This window comes from Bos grunniens, chromosome 3, assembly GCF_055505025.1.
Source record: "Bos grunniens cultivar Pamir isolate PY7600 chromosome 3, Bosgru_T2T1.0, whole genome shotgun sequence".
Classification (NCBI taxonomy): Eukaryota; Metazoa; Chordata; class Mammalia; order Artiodactyla; family Bovidae; genus Bos; species Bos grunniens.
In genome coordinates, this window is record NC_141167.1 from 63,429,500 (window position 1) to 63,451,392 (window position 21,893).

Genomic DNA, 21,893 nt, shown 5'->3' on the forward strand with positions numbered 1-21,893 from the left:
AGAAAATACATTTTTCCTGAAAGAGGTAGAATCACTGAAAAATTAGTGACAATTTTTTGTAGTGCTCTAGCAGTACTAGTTCTCTTTCTATAAATTAACTCAACTTTTCCTGGGACAAAGAAACACTGTCTCCAAATTCTCCATAAAATGTATGTGTTTGAAACATGGCTTTGCAGTACATATTTAAGATTGTTTGGGGCTAAAGAAAGAACTAATAACAGATGTCTAACAGAGGATTTTATATTCTGAAATTCTAACACTGGAGTTAGAAGCCAAAATACAGTTTACCTAAAATAGATTCTTCTAGCAGAAAGATGTCTGAGAAGAGAAGAGGAGACACTATTTTCTATACTTAGAAAAGTAAACATCTCTGAAGTCCCAGTGCCTAAGGGTGTTATTTTGCTCACTATTCTAGGTTGTGATACTTTGATGGTCATAGGAAGAAAACTGAATACTCTTTTGCTTTTAATCAAACCTCAATTATAATATGATTTGATTATTTATAACCTATTATTATCAGATCTGAAAAAGTCCTCAGGAAAAAACCTCTATATTTTGACAACGATTTTCTAGGTATTGTTGAGAGCCAATCCAATCTCCAATATGTTATCTTCAATCCTGGAAAAGTCAGTTTGGGCATAGATATTTTAGGTCATGGAGCTATGTAAATTTGCTTTAACTTACCGTAAGAGACTATTGATTAAGACACTGTAAGACACTACTGTGAGCCCTGCAAAATGTTCTTTTTTTTTTTTTTTTTAAATGGAGCTGTAGAATTTCCTAACTGTGGCACTACAGAAAGAAGTTTGGAAACTTTTCATTAAAAAGAGAGCTACTTGGAATTAGTAACATATATAAAATCCAGTCCCATCATTTTGTGGCAAATAGAAGGGGAAAAAGTAGAAGCAGTGACAGATCTTATTTTCTTGCACTCCAAAATCACTGTGGACAGTTACTGAAGCTATGAAATTAAAAGACATGTGCTCCTTGGGAGAAAAGCTATGACAAAGCTAGACAATACATTAAACAGCAGAGACATCACTTTGCCAACAAAGGTCCATATAGTCAAAACTATATGGTTTTTTTAGTAGTCATGTATGGATGTGAGAGTTGGACCATAAAGAAAGCAGAGTGCTGAAAAATTTATGCTTTTAAATTGTGGTGTTGGACAAAGACTCTTGAGAGTCCCTTGGACTATAAGATCCAACCAGTCAATCCTAAAGAAAATCAGTTCTGAATATTCATTGGAAGGACTGATGCTGAAGCTCTAATACTTTGGCCACTTAATGCCAAGAGCTGACTCACTGGAAAAGACCCTAATGCTGATAAAGATTGAAGGCAAAAGGAGAAGGGGGCAGCACAAGATGAGATGGTTAGATAGTATCACCAACTCAGTGGACATGAATTTGAGCAAACTTCAGGAGACAAGGGCAGGAGAGCCTGGCTTGCTGCAGTCCATGGGGTCACAAACAGTTGGACACAACTTAGTGACTGAACAAGAACAATAAAATAAGTTTAACACATATACATAAATCCTCTTTCCCTGTATTGCTCATTTTTTTAAACAGCATTCTTTTCTATTATGTCAGCGGGTGGTGTTATGCTTTTAAATAATTTGGTTCATATCATATGCTCCAAGAAGCTTCTCAAATAAAAAAAGTAAGACATGTAAAACAGAACTGTAGTTCTATCACGTTTAAGAGTCCCAGCTAATAAAGATTGTCTACCATCTTGTTTTTAAGATCTCAAATATTAACTGACAATAAGGATTTTGATCCAATTGTGACACTGTAGAGAGTGCAGCAGGGAAGAAAAGGAAGACATTAAGAATTATATTATCTCAATATCCAAAAGCATGAGTACACAAATGTTGACTAATATGTAAGTGATTATATGAGATCTTTAAAAATAATTCTGATTAGTAAGTACCTAATACTAAGATCTTAAAATCAAAAGTAGTTTGGAAAAAAACCACTGCTCAAATGTCAACAATCTAAGCCTAAGGAACAAATGAATTTTTTAATAAAACAATTTTAACACAGCCTGATCCTAAAATATACCAAATTCCTTAAAAAAACAGTTTTTTACTTTTCCAGGTTGAAAAACCAAAAACATTGTGTTACAAATATCAACTCTATCTGCAAACTGAATAAATACAATGTTTTATTTTGGGTGAAGTAAGTTTTCTGGGGAAATTTTAAATGAAATAACTTTAAACAGAAACATTGATTTAAAAATACCAATATGAGGCTAAATAATAAATAATTCAAACAACGAAAATAACATGTTATTTTAAAATGTATCCATTTCAGTAGCATCATATAATATTTATACTATCTAGGAGAAAGTATCTCTTACTTGTAAGCCTATAATTTCATTAAAATAATACAGACATCACTAAGGAAGTTGATTCACAACAACTTAATACCATGCTTAGTGTTTACTCAGGGAAATAAGTGATTCTTTGGCAACCAGTATGGGTACATGATTTACAACAATTATCTTCCCAAACTTAAGCTTAGCAATATTCTGACAATTTTGGACTGAACTTTTACTACTTCTCCATAAATTTCTGTGGTGTACACATATATGCCATGTTAATACATACACATTTTTATACTTTTTAAAATTACTTATATAAACATAGAGGTTTAGTATTCAGGATAAAAGCCAATATAGTAATCCAAAGATCATATTTATAGTGACTTGGACTTGGGATTTGGAAGTTTTCTATGCCTACTCTCTTTACTATTTTGACTATCAGAGTGTTTCATATTTTATAATACAGAAAGTTATATAATTTATTTTTACCAGTTTCTGGTAATTTTGAGACTCTAAAACTATAACTGTAATATGTTACATAAAATTTAAGGAATTATCTAAAAACAGTTACTACTATTCTACAAATTACATGCTATAATAATTACTTGACACTGAACCATGTCTAACAGGCACATGAAAAGATGTTCAAAATGGCTAATTAACAGAGCAATGCAAATCAAAACTGCAGTGAGGTATCACCTAACACCAGTCAGAATGGCCATCATTAAAAAGTCCATAAACAATAAATGCTGGAGAGAGTGTGGAGAAAAGAAAACCTTCCAACACTGTTGTAAACTAGTGCAATCACTATGGAGAACAGCATGGAAGTTCCTTTAAAAAACGAAAATACAGTTAGCATATGATCCAGCAACCCCTCTCCAGGACATATATCCAAAAAAGATGAAAACTCTAATTCAAAAAGATACACGCACTCCAATGTTCATAGCAGCACTATTTACAATAGCCAAGACATGGAAGTAACCTAAATGTCCACTGACAAGGTGCATGGATAAAGAAGATGTGATATGTATGTATGTATGAATGTGTTTGCGTGTATATATATATATATACACACACACACACACACATATATGAATATAATGGAATACTACCCAATCATAAAAATTAAGTAACGCCATTTGAAGAAACATGGATGGACCTAGAGATTACCATATTAAGTAAAGTAAGACAGAAAAGACAAATATCATATGATATCACGTATATGTGGAATCTAAAAGAATGATACAAATGAACTTATTTACAAAACAAGTACAGACTCAAAGACACAGAAAACAAACTAATTACTGAAGGAGGAAGGGATAGAGGGAAGGAGGGATAAATGAGTAGTTTGGGATTAGTAGACACACTGATTATTCAAATGATTCCATTCACTCAGTTGTGTCCAACTCTTGGTGACCCCATGGACTGTAGCCTACCAGGCTCCTCAGTTCATGGGATTTTCCAGGCAAGAGTACTGGAGTGGGTTGCCATTTCCTTCTCCAGAAGGGATCTTGCCATTTTCTTCTCCAGAAGGGATCTTCCCAACCCAGGGATCGAACCCAGGTCTCCCTCATTGTAGGCAGACGCTTTACCGTCTGAGCTACCAGGGAAGCAGTGTATAGCATAGGGAACTATAGTGAATATCTTATAATAACCTATAATGGAAAAGAATCTGAAAAAGAATATAGATATATATGTATAACTGAATCATTTTGCTATATACCTGAAACTAACACTGTAAATCTACTATACTTCAATTTAAAAATTGAATCATATTCTATCATATTCTATGTGCAAAGACTGAGTAATTGTATCTACATAAAACTTGAGGAAACAAGCTCATTTACAATGTAAGACTAATTAAATTAATTAGAAGGGAGTGGTGAGTACAGTAAGGTACATCTTATTCATACTTAAGTAAATGAAAAAACATGGGATCAACATAGCTGTACCTTAATGAAGCATCAATCCACCCTTCTAAGTAGTTATGAAACCAGCAGAAAGTTGGAAGTAACAGTCTTTGACATATGCATAGCCAAAAATGTCTTAAATATAGATTCTTTTTAGATTTCAGCATTTCCAGGTTTTTGTATTTTGTTTCACATGTACGCTTTCTGCCAGCTTTTTATGATGGCCTGGATCATTTAATTCTACTTCTGTATTTGAATATCTACCTCACATATAACAAATAGCATACATAATTTAATATGAGATAAATTATGAGATAAATGGCCATATTTGTATTAAGATGGCTAATAGTTTCCACATCAAAGAGATTAGAAATGGTATCAAAAGATATTTTCCATTTACTGTTATTAAAATTGTCATAAGTAACCATTCTTCTCATGGAATTTTAATCATCTAAATTGAAATATGTGTCCCATGATACATAATACCCCATGCTAATATATATGCCCTTACTTAATGTCAAAGCTATTTGAAGATGATTTTACTTAAAGTAAACAGAACATGGTGGAGCATTTATGCATAGGATAATATTCTGCAACAGTCGCTGAGGTCAATCTTGGCATAATTTTACTTGTGGTTGTAACTGTATCTTAGTTTTAAGTACAGTGATTTCCTCATAAACATGGTCAAATCACTTTTTTGGTTAAAAAGAAAAAGCACACATGACACAGTAAAACACTAGACAGATTTTCTATAATAAATACCATTTAGGAAAAATGGGATACATATGTTTTTTGAATACAGTTTTTCCAAAGATCTAAATCTCTTATAAAGGCATATATTTTTAAAGCAATAAAACTTCAAAAAATTTGTAATGTAAAGAACAGCACAATTTTAAAAAAAGAGCCCAGTGATCACTCCACTCACTATTTTTCCACATTTTTCTTGAACTCCTCTTTTGAACTCAATAGCATATTGGATAATTTTATAATTCCCTATACAGTAAGAAACCAGAAGTTATCTAAAAACTTCCATGGACAATTTTACAGTTCATGCTTCCCTGGTGGCTCAGAGGTTAAAGCATCTGCCTGCAATGTGGGAGACCCGGGTTTGATCCCTGAGTCGGGAAGATCCCCTGGAGAAGGAAATGGTAACCCACTCCAGTACTCTTGCCTGGAGAATCCCATGGACGGAGAAGCCTGGTTGGCTACAGTCCACGGGGTCGCAAAGAGTTGGACAGGACTGAGCGACTTCACTTTCACTTTCATGGAGTAGGAAAGTAAATAATATTCATACATTGTCAAGATAAAGTTAATATATATATATAAGACCAGCTAAATTAATAAAGATGGTAGCCACTTAAGTGATATAACATTGAGCCTCTGAGAAAATATTTTCTCAGCAATATCTAAAATTCCACCATTAAAGATTACTTATTTTGCCTTAAATTATATTTAAAATATAATTATTAATAGGTAACTGTTTAAGCACTGCAGTCGTGTCCAACTCTGTGCGACCCCATAGACGGCAGCCCACCAGGCTCCCCTGTCCCTGGGATTCTCCAGGCAAGAACACTGGAGTGGGTTGCCATTTCCTTCTCCAATGCATGAAAGTGAAAAGTGAAAGTGAAGTCGCTCAGTCGTGTCCAACTCTTAGCGACCCATGGACTGCAGCCCACCAGGCTCCTCCGTCCATGCGATTTTCCAAACAAGAGTACTGGAGTGGGGCGCCATTGCCTTCTCCAACTGGAAGTAATATAGTAGCATAAATAAATTAATTAGTTCTTTTACTGACAGCATACTTTGCTAGGGAATGGATGGGAAAAAAATAAGACATAAAATGGAGAAGACAAGAATAAAGAAGATAAACTTCACCTAATACAAATTTTGAGGCAGCACATATCTTCATATTTAGATTAGAATTTTGACATATGAGAGGTATTTCTGTTGGAGTATGTGTATGAGGGATAAACTGTAAAGAAATAATATGCTTGCAGATAAAAAACGGTGATGATGGTAATGGTGATGGTACAGCTTCTGCTGTTGTAATTGTTATAAGATTAGCTTTAATGTTGAATGTAATTGCAAGAAAACAAAATGTTTGCTTACTTTTTATTTCTTAGTTTCATAAGTGTATCTTAATATATTAAACTCATTAAAGTGAAACTTTATCATATTTTGTCCCTAGATGGACAGTAGAAATATGTAAGTAGTAAGAAAAAGGCTGTTGGATTTATATTCAAAGGAGCTGGGTTCAATTCTTTATTTTACTACTTATAACTATGTGATCCTGAGCAAGACTTTTAATATCACTGGCCTTGTTCTCCTCACCCATATAATGGTGACGCTGACCTATTCTAATCTATAAGAAATAATGCAAAGCTCAAAGAATAAAATACTTTAAAAGGATATGAATATTCTGGTAAGATTGCAATCCTTTAGCATTACAAGTAAGATTTTAATTACTAGGTTGGCCAAAAGGTTTGTTTGATTTTTTCCATAACAGCATAGAGAAAAACCTGAATGAACTTTTGGGCCAACACAATATCTACATCAAAATTTTAGAAAAGGTGTTATGAAAGACAATTTTCTTCCTCATAGAGTAGACAGCACAGTGTAGCACACAATGTCTTATCCTAATAAATATCTGAGTTGTAATAAAAACAGCACAAGTGAAAAGCGGGTGACTAATTAGCTATTTGGACTTCCCTCGTGGCTCAGATGGTAAAGAATGTGTCTGCAATGTAGGAGACCCGGGTTCAGTATCTGGGTTGGGAAGATTCCATGGAGAAGGGAATGGCAACCCACTTCAGTAGCCTTGCCTGAAGAATCCCATGTACAGAGGAGTGTGGCAGGATCCATGTGGTCGCAAGGAATCGGACACAGCTGAGTCACTAACACCGTGTACAAATTAGCTATACCAACACAGCCAGGATAACCCAAGAACACTTTTCTGAACCACAACTTTCTCACTTGTTAAATATAGGGGTATTAGATAATGTCACAATTTTTAACCATCTCTCAAATTATATTATCAGGCAAAATTCACTTGATTTTTTAAAAAATTTAAATACATAAGAATGTAGTTTCTGAGCTAGCATCTCAAATGGGCATTTTAAAAAGCCCTAAAGAAGTAGGGTGAGTAATGCTGTTATTAATGTGTTAAATTGTCCATATATTTACTGTAACATTTTAATTTTAGGACCTTCTCATAAGGCTTCCCTCATAGCTCAGTTGGTAAAGAATCCACCTGCAATGCAGGAGCCTGCCTGCAATGCAGGAGACTCGGGTTCAACTCCTGAGCCCAGAAGATTCCCTGGAGAAGGAAATGGCAACCCACTCCAGTATTCTTGCCTGGAAAACCACATAGACAGAGGAGTTTGGCAGGCCCATGGGGTCTCAAGAGACGGACACGACTTAGCGACTAAACCCCCACCGTAAGGATAAAGGTCTCTCCCACTGGTATATTAAATGAGTTGCTGCTGCTAAGTCGCTTCAGTCATGTCCAACTCTGTGTGACCCCATAGATGGCAGCCCACCAGGCTCCCCCGTCCCTGGGATTCTCCAGGCAAGAACACTGGAGTGGGTTGCCATTTCCTTCTCCAATGCATGAAGGTGAAAAGTGAAAGTGAAGTCGCTCAGTCGTGTCTGACTCTTAGTGACCCCGTGGACTGCAGCCCACCAGGCTCCTACGTCCATGGGATTTTTCAGGCAAGAGTACTGGAGTGGGGTGCCATTGCCTTCTCTGATTAAATGGGTTAGAAGTGTTAAATTCCAAGTTACTTTTTAATCTAAATATTTCTTCATATTCTCAGGTATTATTAGGTAGGCTGTTAAAGTGGCAAAATTTAAACTCTGTTGAATGAGATGGGTTGTGGATGACAAGAACAACAACTAGCTTAACAGGTGAGAAACATACATACAATTAGATTATATTCCTCTAAACCAAACCTCATAAAACAAGAATCTAATTACCTGTCTTCCCTTAAGACCCCTCTTTCCACGGATCCCAGGAACACCCTAGAATGTACAAAAGTCAAAAGTAAATACTTATTCCCTTTTTTGATTGGGTTGTTTCTTTTTACATTGAGTTGCATAAACCATTTTTATATTTTAGATATTATTAACTTCTTGTCAGTCATATCATTTGAAAATATTATCTCCCATTCAATAGGTTGTCTTTTCTATTTGTTGATGGTTTCCTATGCTATACAAAAGCTTGTACATTTAATTAAGTCCCATTCATTTATTTTTGCTTTAATTTCTTTTGCCTTAGGAGACAGATCCCCCAAAATACTCCTATGATTTATGACAAACAGTGTTCTACTTATGTACCCATCTGAGAGTTTTACAGTTTCAGGTTTTACATTTAGGTCTTTAATCCATTTTGAGTTTATTTTTGTGAATGGTGTAAGGAAATGTTCTAATTTCATTTTTTTACATGTAGCTGCCCAGTTTTCCCAGCATCCAAAGACATACAGTTAGCTAAGAAGCACATGAAGAGATGCTATATACTGCTAATTATTAGAGAAACGAAAATCAAAACTACGTGAGATATCACCTCATACCTGTCAGAATGGCCACCAAAGTTGGTATAAAAAGAACACAAACAACAAACGTTGGTGAGGACATGGAAGAAAGGGAACCCTTCTACACTGTTGGTGGGAATATAAATTGATACAGCCACTATGAAAAATAGTAATGGGGTTTCTCAAAAAACTAAAAACAGAACTACATATGATTCAGCAGTTTGGGAAATAGTAATTTGAAAATACACCTTCATACCAGCACTATTTACAATAGCCAAGACATGGAAGCAACCCTAGGGTCCATCAACAGATGAATGGATAAATATATCTGTGTGTATGTATGTATAAATACACATATAATATGTGTGTGTATATGTGTATGTGTGTGTGTAATATTACAGAGCCATAAAAAATTAAATTCTGACATCTGCAGCAGTGGATGATTTAGAGAATATTATGATTAGTAAAATAAGTCAGACAAAGATGAATACAGTGTAATATTCCACTTATATGTGGAATCTAAAAAATAAAACACACAAATATATATAGCCAAACAGAAATAGACTCACAGATACAGAAAACAAACTAGTGGTTATTCATGGAGAGAGGGAAGCGGGGAGGGGCAAGATAGGAGTATGGGATAGAGAGATAAAAATTAGTATGTATAAAATACCTAAGCAATAGGGAATATACTCTATGGCACAGGGAAGTATAGCTATTATTTTGTAATAACTGTTAATGGAGCATCCAGTTCAGTTCAGTTCAGTTGCTCAGTCCTGTCCGACTCTTTGTGACCCCATGAATCGCAGCACACCAGGACTCCCTGTCCATCACCAACTCCCGGAGTTCACTGAGACTCACGTCCATCGAGTCAGTGATGCCATCCAGCCATCTCATCCTCTGTCATCCCCTTCACCTCCTGCCCCAAATCCCTCCCAGCATCAGAGTCTTTTCCAATGAGTCAACTCTTCACATGAGGTGGCCAAAGTACTGGAGTTTCAGCCTCAGCATCGTTCCTTCCAAAGAAATCCCAGGGCTGATCTCCTTCAGAAGGGACTGGTTGGATCTCCTTGCAGTCCAAGGGACTCTCAAGAGTCTTCTCCAACACCACACTTCAAAAGCATCAATTCTTCGGCGCTCAGCCTTCTTCACAGTCCAACTCTCACATCCATACACGACCACTGGAAAAACCATAGCCTTGACTAGACGAACCTTTGTTGGCAAAGTAATGTCTCTGCTTTTGAATATGCTATCTAGGTTGGTCATAACTTTCCTTCCAAGGAGTAAGTGTCTTTTAATTTCATGGCTGCAGTCACCATCTGCAGTGATTTTGGAGCCCCAAAAAATAAAGTCTGACACTGTTTCCCCATCTATTTCCCATGAAGTGGTGGGACCAGATGCCATGATCTTCGTTTTCTGAATGTTGAGTTTTAAGGCAACTTTTTCACTCTCCTCTTTCACCTTCATCAAGAGGCTTTTTAGTTCCTCTTCACTTTCTGCCATAAGGGTGGTGTCGTCTGCATAATTAATCAAAATATTGAACCAAGATGCTGTGTACCTAAAATATTGTAAATAAGCTATACCTCAAAAAAGTAAATATTTATCAAATCAATGAGTTATTTTTTTCAAACATTAATTTATGGAGTATGACAAAGAGAAAAATACATTATATTTTAAACTGCAGTGATACTTATAAGAGTGTCAATATACTAATTTAAGTGGCCCCTTTTCTTCTTCGTAACAAAATCTTGATTTTATTCAGAAATCCATCCCATTTGTATTTCCAAATGGGATCCTGCCATTCCTCTGGTGATAATTATTTGTCCAGAGGTAGTATGCAACCAATGACCTGCCTCTTGAGAAACCTATATGCAGGCCAGGAAGCAACAGTTACTACTGGACATGGAACAACAGACTGGTTCCAAATAGGAAAAGGAGTACGTCAAGGCTGTATATTGTCACCCTGCTTATTTAACTTCTATGCAGAGTACATCATGAGAAATGCTGGGCTGGAAGAAACACAAGCTGGAATCAAGATTGCTGGGAGAAATATCAATAACCTCAGATATGCAGATGACACCACCTTTATGGCAGAAAGTGAAGAGGAACTCAAAAGCCTCTTGATGAAAGTGAAAGTGGAGAGTGAAAAAGTTGGCCTAAAGCTCAACATTCAGAAAACGAAGATCATGGCATCCGGTCCCATCACTTCATGGGAAATAGATGGGGAAACAGTGGAAACAGGGGCAGAGTTTATTTTTCTGGGCTCCAAAATCACTGCAGATGGTGACTGCAGCCATGAAATTAAAAGACGCTTACTCCTTGGAAGGAGAGTTATGACCAACCTAGATAGCATATTCAAAAGCAGAGACATTACTTTGCCAACAAAGGTCCGTCTAGTCAAGGCTATGGTTTTTCCTGTGGTCATGTATGCATGTGAGAGTTGGACTGTGAAGAAGGCTGAGCACTGAAGAATTGATGCTTTTGAAGTGTGGTGTTGGAGAAGACTCTTGAGAGTCCCTTGGACTGCAAGGAGATCCAACCAGTCCCTTCTGAAGGAGATCAGCCCTGGGATTTCTTTGGAAGGAACGATGCTGAGGCTGAAACTCCAGTACTTTGGCCACCTCATGTGAAGAGTTGACTCATTGGAAAAGACTCTGATGCTGGGAGGGATTTGGGGCAGGAGGAGAAGGGGATGACAGAGGATGAGATGGCTGGATGGCATCACCGACTCGATGGACGTGAGTTTGAGTGAACTCACCAACTCTGGGAGTTGGTGATGGACAGGGAGGCCTGGCGTGCTGCAATTCATGGGGTCACAAAGAGTCAGACACAACTGAGCGACTGAACTGAACTGAGTATGCAACCAAAGTTGGTACAATCAAACAGAAGTCTTATTTTGTATACCCAGCAGACAATTACCACCTGTCTCCTTGTTTCTCTGGCTGAACATAAACAAATGCATATTTAGCCCTTGCATTGGGAATCTTGCAATCATATGAGAAATAAGTCTTATGATAAAGCCAACATTGGTTAAGACAAAGTGGAGAAAATGATGATCTCACTGTGTTCACAGGATCACACTGTGCCTAGATTCCACCTAACCTGTGTGTTTCTGGTCATAAGAAGTAGTGGCAGGACACAGTACTCAAGTACTCAGGTTCTACAGCCAGAATATCTATGCTTAAATCCTCGTTCTATTATCTGTGTGTAGTCTTAGGTAAATCTCTCTGTGTGCATCACTTTCCTCATCCATAGTGAGAATTATAGCTACAAGGGGCTTCCCTTGTAGCTCAGTTGGTAAAGAATCTGCCTGCAGTGCAGGAGACCCGGCTTCGATCCCTGGGTTGGGAAGATCCCCTGGAGAAGGAAATGGCAACCCACTCCAGTATCCTTTGCCTGGAAAATCTCATGGACACAGGAGCCTGGTGGGCTGCAGTCCATTGGGTCTCAAAGAGTCAGGCACGACTTAGCAACTAACACTTAACACTTATATTGAGAATTATAGTACTATCTCACTGGGTATTACAAGATTAAATGAATTAATATGAAGTATTTACATAGTGACTTGTATATATATAACCATTACAATAAATCATTTGCTGTAATCATTGTTTATTTATTTATTTTTAGTTATTTTTTTTAACTTTACAATATTGTATTGGTTTTTCCATATATCAACATGAATCCACCACAGGTATACACGTGTTCCCCATCCTGAACCCTCCTCCCTCCTCCCTCCCTGTACCATCCCTCTGGTGTTTATTTAAAATCTCCTCATTTTGAAGCCAGTTTGAAATTTTTTGTCACTTGTAATCTAAAGCATACTTATTGATATAATCCCTTGAGGCATAATCACTTTTATAAGTCCTTGAGACTAAGAAATCTGTCAGAACTATGTAGCTTGGGATTTTTGTATATGCAGATAAGTTAACAGATATCAATGGTTGAAGTAATCCATTTACTTTCAACTCAACAGTGGTTGACAAAAATATTCATGTAATATCTCTACCGAAAAAAGAGTTCAAAGGTGAGCAATAGGACATTGTGCCTATTGATGGTCAGTGTCACTGGGATCCTTAAATCCAAGATGATGACATCTTGCAAGAACGTATAACTTTGGTTTATTTATTACATTAAGTTCATGCCAACAGGTCTGGAAAGGACTGTATCATAAGCAGCAGAGTTATTAACAATGTAGACTGTATACAGTAAGTCCCCTTCATATGAACCTTCAAGTTGCAAACTTTCAAGATGTGAATATGCATCTGGTTCCAGCAAGGAACCAAAGCCTACGCCATCAACATCAGTCATGAGAGAAACTACAGCTTGCCCTCCGTCTCCTATTGCTGATGATCCTTCCGCTCTACCATCTCCCTGCTCTTCTTCCTCCTCCAGTCAGTAATTCTTCTTGCCTGTTCACTCTATGCCAGTCCTTGTACACCAGCTGTTGTTCTGGATGACTATATTTTTTAAGGTACAGTACTGTAAGATTAAAACTTTTATTTTGTGTTTGTTTTAATGTATTATTTGTGTGAAAAGTATTATAAACCTATTACAGTACAGTACTATACAGCTGATTGTGTTAGTTGGGTACCTAGGCTAACTCTGTTGGATTTACAAACAAACTGTATTTACAGAACAGCACGCTGTTCTAGGTAGGGTACTAACTGTGTATTCCTTTGGGTCAAAAAAGAAGAAGTTCAGTTCTTTGCATGATACAATGAAAACATCATCTAATTTTTCTTAAAGTTGGTTTGTTTCACTCTGTAAGATTACCTGTCTGACATCTGGGTTAATCAGCACTGTTATACTTTACCTTAGTATACCACATTAGAAATAATATTTGAAGGAAACAGACTTACTCTTTCTCCTTCAGGTCCCAGTTGTCCTACTTCTCCAGGAGAGCCAATGAAACCCTTAAAGAAATCAAACAATCTTTGCATTATCTCATTTAAATAGTCACCATTAAGTATATAATTCTAAATAGAGATACTTAAAATTTATTCATAGTAATATGAATGATGAGGCTTAACAGCATAATAACCTTGTTGCTTTTTTTTCCTAAAAGTTACAGATCCATCTTTTCATTTAAAAAAAGTTGGAAATATAATTTAGACAAATATAATTTAGGCTCATAAAAATCAACAAGCCCAAGTTCTTTTCTACACTGAATATTACAAAGGGCAGAAAATACAGATACAATTAACTAAAATGTAAGGCAGAAAGGAGGTATCCAAGAATAAGAGAGATATGGAGGAGGGAGAGATTTATTCCAATGTGGCAAGAGGTAAAGACAATCGAAGAAGATTTCAAAGAAGACTGGCACTTGAGATAGGCCTACAGAGTAGGTAAAATATTGATAAGCAGATAATGGAGTAAGAACACTTCAGGCAGAACCACAGTAAGCAGAAACAAGACAGAGAGAACTACAGGAGTGTTTGTAAATGGTTAACTGAGTAGCAATGGTTAACTGAGTAAGGTGCTCGGGAGAAAAGCAGACCCACACTGCCTTCATGGAGGTTCCCGCTGGTCTGAGAAACAAGGGGTGCATCTGAGTACCAATGCAAGCTACTTTTACCGCCACACGTTAGTTACATCTCACCTGTGGCAAATAATAACCTGTTTCATCAATTTAATGAATAAAGTGTATGGTAGTTTAGAGAATAGATTAAGGAAAGCCTTAAATTTCAGGCTAAGAATTTTAGACTTTACATTTTAGATAGCTGGAAATTACTGGGCTTTGAGGGAGTATGGTAATGACCTGATGTTAAGCTGTTTCTCTAAAATATTAAGCTGTTGACAAAATACAGAATATACCCCAGACAGGAAATACTGAATGTAGGAAATCTTACTGCAATGGTCCATATTTGAAAGAATATGAATCTGGGTCACTGATGCACAAAACATCATTTTAGTGCCCTCTGTGTGCCAGGAATTGGGATTATAAAAATGAATATGAAAATCAGTGTCCTCAAGAAGCTGATAGTTTATTAGGAAGAAGTCATACAAATAACTGTCATATCATAATTGTTACATGATTATGTGACAGGTGATAAGATAAACACAATACACAACAGAAACTTTGACTGGCAGAATGACCAATACTGCCTAGAGGGAAGGGTTAGGAAAGCTTTACAGAGGAGGCAACTTTTGAGCTGAGTCTTGAAGGAAAGGAAAGGCATTCCATGCAGGGTGGAAAATAGCTGGGTATTACCATGGTAGGATGAACACTTTTCTCTGACAAGGAAAAACACCTTTATGAACAAGCAATAAATAAAGGAAAAGATAATTGGTTTCCTTCTACTTCACTTTAATGATAATATATCTATAATTTGTTTGCTTAAAAGTCAAGCATCTGGAGGATGGAGAAACTTTAAAAATGAAGCATCCATGTGTTTGTTAGCCATCTGTATGTCTTTTTTGAAGAAATGTCTATTTAGTTCTTTGGCCCATTTTTTGATTGGGTCGTTTATTTTTCTGGAGTTGAGCTGTAGGAGTTGCTTGTATATTTTTGAGATTAGTTGTTTGTCGGTTGCTTCATTTGCTATTATTTTCTCCCATTCTGAAGGCTGTCTTTTCACCTTGCTAATAGTTTCCTTTGATGTGCAGAAGCTTTTAAGGTTAATTAGGTCCCATTTGTTTATTTTTGCTTTTATTTCCAATCACTCATTATCAGAGAAATGCAAATCAAAACCACTATGAGGTACCATTTCACACCAGTCAGAATGGCTGCGATCCAAAAGTCTACAAATAATAAATGCTGGAGAGGGTGTGGAGAAAAGGGAACCCTTTTACACTGTTGGTGGGAATGCAAACTAGTACAGCCACTATGGAGAACAGTGTGGAGATTCCTTAAAAAACTGGAAATAGAACTGCCTTATGATCCAGCAACCCCACTGCTGGGCATACACACTGAGGAAACCAGAAGGGAAAGAGACACGTGTACCCCAATGTTCATCGCAGCACTGTTTATAATAGCCAAGACATGGAAGCAACCTAGATGTCCATCAGCAGATGAATGGATAAGAAAGCAGTGGTACATATACACAATGGAGTATTACTCAGCCATTAAAAAGAATACATTTGAATCAGTTCTAATGAGGTGGATGAAACTGGAGCCTATTATACAGAGTGAAGTAAGCCAGAAGGAAAAACATAAATACAGTATACTAACGCATATATATGGAATTTAGAAAGATGGTAACAATAACCCGGTGTACGAGACAGCAAAAGAGACACTGATGTATAGAACAGTCTTATGGACTCTGTGGGAGAGGGAGAGGGTGGGAAGATTTGGGAGAATGGCAATGAAACATGTAAAATATCATGTAGGAAACGAGTTGCCAGTCCAGGTTCGAAGCATGATGCTGGATGCTTGGGGCTGGTGCACTGGGACGGCCCAGAGGGATGGTATGGGGAGGGAGGAGGGAGGAGGGTTCGGGATGGGGAACACATGTATACCTGTGGCGGATTCATTTTGATATTTGGCAAAACTAATACAATTATGTAAAGTTTAAAAATAAAATAAAATTAGAGAGAAAAAAAAATTAAAAAAAAAATGAAGCATCCAAAAGTTTTTCTAATTACCAAAACATTTAGGATTATGATGGCAAGCTACATGTATTTCAGAATCATCAGCTACAGATGGCCTCAAGTTAAAAAAAAAGTTAACTTTTGCTTTAACATACACAACTGAAATTTTGTTTATAAATAAAAAGAACAAACACCCTAACTGATGTACATTTATCTAAAAACTCTGCTGAAAACTCAGGAGCTGAAAAGTCAGATCTCTACTCAACACAGTCTACACAGAATCAGCACAACATTTTAGAAATAAAGATTTTAAAGGGAACAATGCTATGCATAATTATGTAGGTGTTTCAGAAAAGGTTCTTGATAATTATTATGATAATTATAACAGAAATAAAATGCCAGCAGCATCCAACAAAGACATCATATGGGCTTGTCATCATTCTAAAAACACTACCACTAAACTGGAGTTTAGGGTGTAAACAAATAAGGACATAAAAAAAAATAATACTAATACAGATGGCTTTTCTTCTTGGATTGAAGTTTGTATATTCAAATAGAGGCAATTCTATATTCAGTTCAGTTCAGTTGCTCAGTCATGTCTGACTCTTTGCGACCCCATGAATCACAGCAGGCCAGGGCTCCCTGTCCATCACCAACTCCCGGAGTTCACTCAGACTCACATGCATCGAGTCAGCGATGCCATCCAGCCATCTCATCCTCTGGCGTCCCCTTCTCCTCCTGCCCCCAATCCCTCCCAGCATCAGAGTCTTTTCCAATGAGTCAGCTCTTCGCATGAGGTGGCCAAAGTACTGGAGTTTCAGCTTCAGCATCATTCCCTCCAGAGAAATCCCAGGGCTGATATCCTTTAGAATGGACTGGTTAGACCTCCTTGCAGTCCAAGGGACTCTCGAGTCTTCTCCAACACCACAGTTCAAAAGCATCAATTCTTCAGTGCTCAGCTTTCTTCACAGTCCAACTCTCACATCCATACATAACCACTGGAAAAACCATAGCCTTGACTAGACGGACCTTTGTTGGCAAAGTAATGTCTCTGCTTTTGAACATGCTATCTAGGTTGGTCATAACTCTCCTTCCAAGGAGTAAGCGTCTTTTAATTTCATGGCTGCAGTCACCATCTGCAGTGATTTTGGAGCCCAGAAAAATAAACTCTGCCCCTGTTTCCACTGTTTCCCCATCTATTTCCCATGAAGTGATGGGACCGGATGCCATGATCTTCGTTTTCTGAATGTTGAGCTTTAGGCCAACTTTTTCACTCTCCACTTTCACTTTCATCAAGAGGCTTTTGAGTTCCTCTTCACTTTCTGCCATAATGGTGGTGTCATCTGCATATCTGAGGTTATTGATATTTCTCCTGGCAATCTTGATTCCAGCTTTTGTTTCTTCCAGTCCAGTATTTCTCATGATGTACTCTGCATATAAGATAAATAAGCAGGGTGACAATATACAACCTTGACGTACTCCTTTTCCTATTTGGAACCAGTCTGTTGTTCCATGTCTAGTTCTAACTGTTGCTTCCTGACCTGCATACAGGTTTCTCAAGAGGCAGGTCAGGTGATCTGGTATTCCCATCTCTTTCAGAATTTCCCACAGTTTATTGTGATCCACACAGTCAAAGGCTTTGGCATAGTCAATAAAGCAGAAATAGATGTTTTTCTGGAACTCTCTTGCTTTTTCCATGATCCAGCGGATGTTGGCAATTTGATCTCTGGTTCCTCTGCCTTTTCTAAAACCAGCTTGAACATCTGGAAGTTCACAATTCACGTATTGCTGAAGCCTGGCTTGGAGAATTTTGAGCATTACTTTACCAGCATGTCAGATGAGTGCAATTGTGTGGTAGTTTAAGCATTCTTTGGCATTGCCTTTCTTTGGGATTGGAATGAAAACTGACCTTTTCCAGTCCTGTGGCCACTGCTGAGTTTTCCACATTTGCTGGCATATTGAGTGCAGCACTTTCACAGCATCATCTTTCAGGATTTGAAATAGCTCCACTGGAATTCCATCACCTCCACTAGCTTTGTCTGTAGTGATGCTTTCTAAGGCCCACTTGACTTCACATTCCAGGATGTCTGGCTCTAGGTCAGTGATCACACCATTGTGATTATCTGGGTTGTGAAGATCTTTTTTGAATAGTTCTTCTGTGTATTCTTGCCACCTCTTCTTAATATCTTCTGACTCTGCTAGGTCCATACCATTTCTGTCCTTTATCAAGCCTATCTTTGCATGAAATGTTCCCTTGGTATCTCTAATTTTCTTGAAGAGATCTCTAGTCTTTCCCATTCTGTTGTTTTCCTCTATGTCTTTGCATTGATTGCTGAGGAAGGCTTTCTTACCTCTTCTTGCTATTCTTTGGAACTCTGCATTCAGATGCTTATATCTTTCCTTTTCTCCTTTGCTTTTCACTTCTCTTCTTTTCACAGCTATTTGTAAGGCCTCCCCAGACAGCCATTTTGCTTTTTTGCATTTCTTTTCCATGTGGATGGTCTTGATCCCTGTCTCCTGTACAATGTCACGAACGTCATTCCATAATTCATCAGGCACTCTACCTATCAGATCTAGGCCCTTAAATCTATTTCTCACTTCCACTGTATAATCATAAGGGATTTGATTCTATATTCTATATTGCATAAGACAGAGGCAATTCTGTCACCATCAGGGCAAATAAAAACATCAGGAGAGGCCTACATACATCTACTTTTTGAGATACCTGGCCGGTTATTACACAAAGAGATACCAAAGGAGGGCTGAAAAATGATTTCAAACATTTACATTTTAAAAATAATTATTTTAACACCAAAAAATGCAACCAAACAGGGACATTCAAAAGATAATTTATCACACAATTTATAAAAATATTAATTTACAATATATAGCATCTGGTATTATCCAGTAATAGGACACACATTAAATAAAAAATATAATCCTGTCAGTGTAAATTTGTTTTGAACAAATTTTGTTTTTTGAACATTTGTAGTTATTAATAATATCAAAGTTTACATTTGGACTCTGTGAATATGAAACCTAGAGAAATGGTTCTGCTGACTCTTCCCTCACTTGCAAAGGAAAATGAAAGGATTAAATCAATTAAATTAGTCAGAGAAGGATTAGTTTTTTTTTAAATGCTTTCATGAAGTTGCCATCAAAACATAAAAAAACTTAAAAAGGGTTTACTCCCTAGAGAGTACTTTTCAACACAAATGGAGAAGAAAGGAACAAAAGGATAATATGGTACAAAAATGACACAAAGGAGAACTTAGAAAAGTTACAGGAATCACAGAAGCAAGATGAGAAAATGTAGTAAAAGAAAACTGCACAGCGCCAAACAGGTCTACAACTTTAGCTCACACACACAAGTAACTCCCAAATTCCAGAATAATGATAAAACCTGCAGAGAAAGCACATGCCATGTGGTAGGCACTGTGCTTTAAGAATATTCAGCTCAGGTAGTTCTCAGAAGCACCTAAAGGTAAATTTCATTTTCACCTTTTAGTAAGTTAAGAAAAATGAGACACAGAAGAGATTAACGGCATCAAAAGTCACAAAGCTAGTAAACGAGGGGTTCGTGGGGGGGGAAGCAGTCTCGTCTAACTCCAAAGCCCGTGTTCTTATCCAGTAATCTCTCCTTGTTTTCCAGATCCAAGTAAGTATGTGCATTCAGTGTGGCTTTAATAAAGTATACATCACTTTTCCCCATCATATTTCCACTTAGCGCAAGGGTAGAGACAGCACAGGACAGTGGAAGAGGACAGAGCTAAAGGTGAGAAGATGTTGGTTTGAGTTCTGCTAGGACTAGATCAAATCATGTCAGTTCCACAGCTTATCATCTGTTTTATCACCTGTAAAATGGAGACAATATTTGTGTTCTCCTACTTCACAGGATTGATAGCAAAATTAAAGAAGAAAATACACATGAAATATTTGAAAATGTTTACGAATTTTTTAAAAATGAAGGCATCATTATAGCACATACATTAAAACACATGTTTTCTGGCTACACGGAGCTACTGAAGGGCACATGCTTGCTAGTCAGGGCCTGACAAAACGTGCTCCACTGGAGAAGTGAATGGCAAAGCAGTTCAGTAGTCTTGCCTTAAAAACCCCATGAACACAATGAAAAGGCAAAAATATATGACACTAGAAGATGAGCCCCCCAGGTTGGTAGGTGTCCAACAGGCAACTGGGGAAGAGCAGAGAAATAGCTCCATGAAGAATGAAGAGGCTGGGCAAAAGCAGAAATGTTGCTCAGCTGTGGGTATGTCTGGTGGTTAAAGTAAAGTCCAATGCTGTAAAGAACAATATTGCATAGGAACCTGGAATGTTAGGCCCGTAAATCAAGGTAAATTGGATGTGGTCAAGTAAGAGATGGCAAGAGTGAACATTGACATTCTAGGGATCACTGAACATAAATGGATGAGAATGGGTGAACTAAATTCAAACAATGGTAATATCTTTTACCATGGGTAAGAATACCTTAGAAGAAATGGAGAAGCCCTCATTGTCAAAAAGAGAGTCTGAAATGCAATACTTCAGTGCAGTCTCAAAAACAACAGAATGATCTCTGTTCATATCCAAGACAAACCATTCAACATCACAGTAATCCAAGTCTATGCCTCAACCACTAAAGCCAAAGAAGTTGAAGTGGAACGGTTCTGTGAATACCTACAAGACCTTCTAGAACTACCAACAAAAAACGATATCCTTTTCATCACAGGGGACTGGAATGTGAACGTAGGAAGCCAAGAGACACATGGAGTAACAGGCAAGCTTGGCCTTAGAGTACAAAATGAAGCAGGGCAAAAGCTAACAGAGTTTTGCCAGGAGAACACACTGGTCATAGCAAACACTCTCTTCCAACAATACAAGAGACAACTCTATACATAGATGTCATCGGACGATGAATACCGAAATCAAATTGATCATATTCTTTGCAGCTGAATATGGAGAAACTAGACACAGTCAGCAAAAACAAAACCTGGGAATGACTGTGGCTCAGATCATGAGCCCTTATTGCAAATACACACTTAAATTGAAGAAAGTAGGGAAAACAACTAGACCATTCAGGTATGACCTAAATCAAACCCTTTATGAATATACAGTGGAGGTGACAAACAGATTCAAGGGATTAGATCTAGTAGGTGGAGTGCCAGAAGAACTATGGATAGAGGTTTGCAACATTGTTCAGGAGGTGATCAAAACCAACCCCAAGAAAAAGAAATGAAAAAAAGGCAAAATGGTTGTCTGAGGAGGCGTTACAAATAGCTGAGAAAAGAAGAGAAGAGAAAGGCAAAGGAGAAAGGGAAAGATATAGCCAACTGAATGTAGAGTTGTAGAGAACAGTGAGAAATGATAAGAAAGGCTTAAGTGAACAATGCAAAGAAATAGAGGAAAACAATAGATGGGGAAAGACTAGAGATCTCTTCAAGAAAACTGTAGATACCAAGGGAATACTTATGCAAAGATGGGCACAATAAAGGACAGAAACAGCAAGGACCAAACAGAGATTAAGTAGAAGTGGCAGGAATACACAGAAGAACTACATAAAAAAAGATCTTAATGACCCAGATGGAGAAGGAAATGGCAACCC

General features: G+C 37.3%; 1 protein-coding gene across 28 annotated transcripts in view; it reads right to left on the reverse strand.

Annotated features, from left to right (window-relative positions):
• COL24A1 (collagen type XXIV alpha 1 chain) overlaps positions 1 to 21,893 on the reverse strand; it is a 401,096-nt gene that overhangs the window by 264,282 nt on the left and 114,921 nt on the right. For all 28 annotated transcript variants that reach the window (XR_015160374.1, XM_086390890.1, XM_086390884.1 and 25 more), the window contains 2 exons: positions 13,621 to 13,674; positions 8,205 to 8,249 (listed from right to left, as the gene is read on the reverse strand). Coding sequence is in view for 15 of the 28 variants with exons in the window: in XM_086390890.1 (XP_086247016.1) it covers positions 8,205 to 8,249; positions 13,621 to 13,674 (99 nt within the window). In the remaining 13 variants the exon portion in view is untranslated. The remainder of the gene's footprint in view (positions 1 to 8,204; positions 8,250 to 13,620; positions 13,675 to 21,893) is intronic.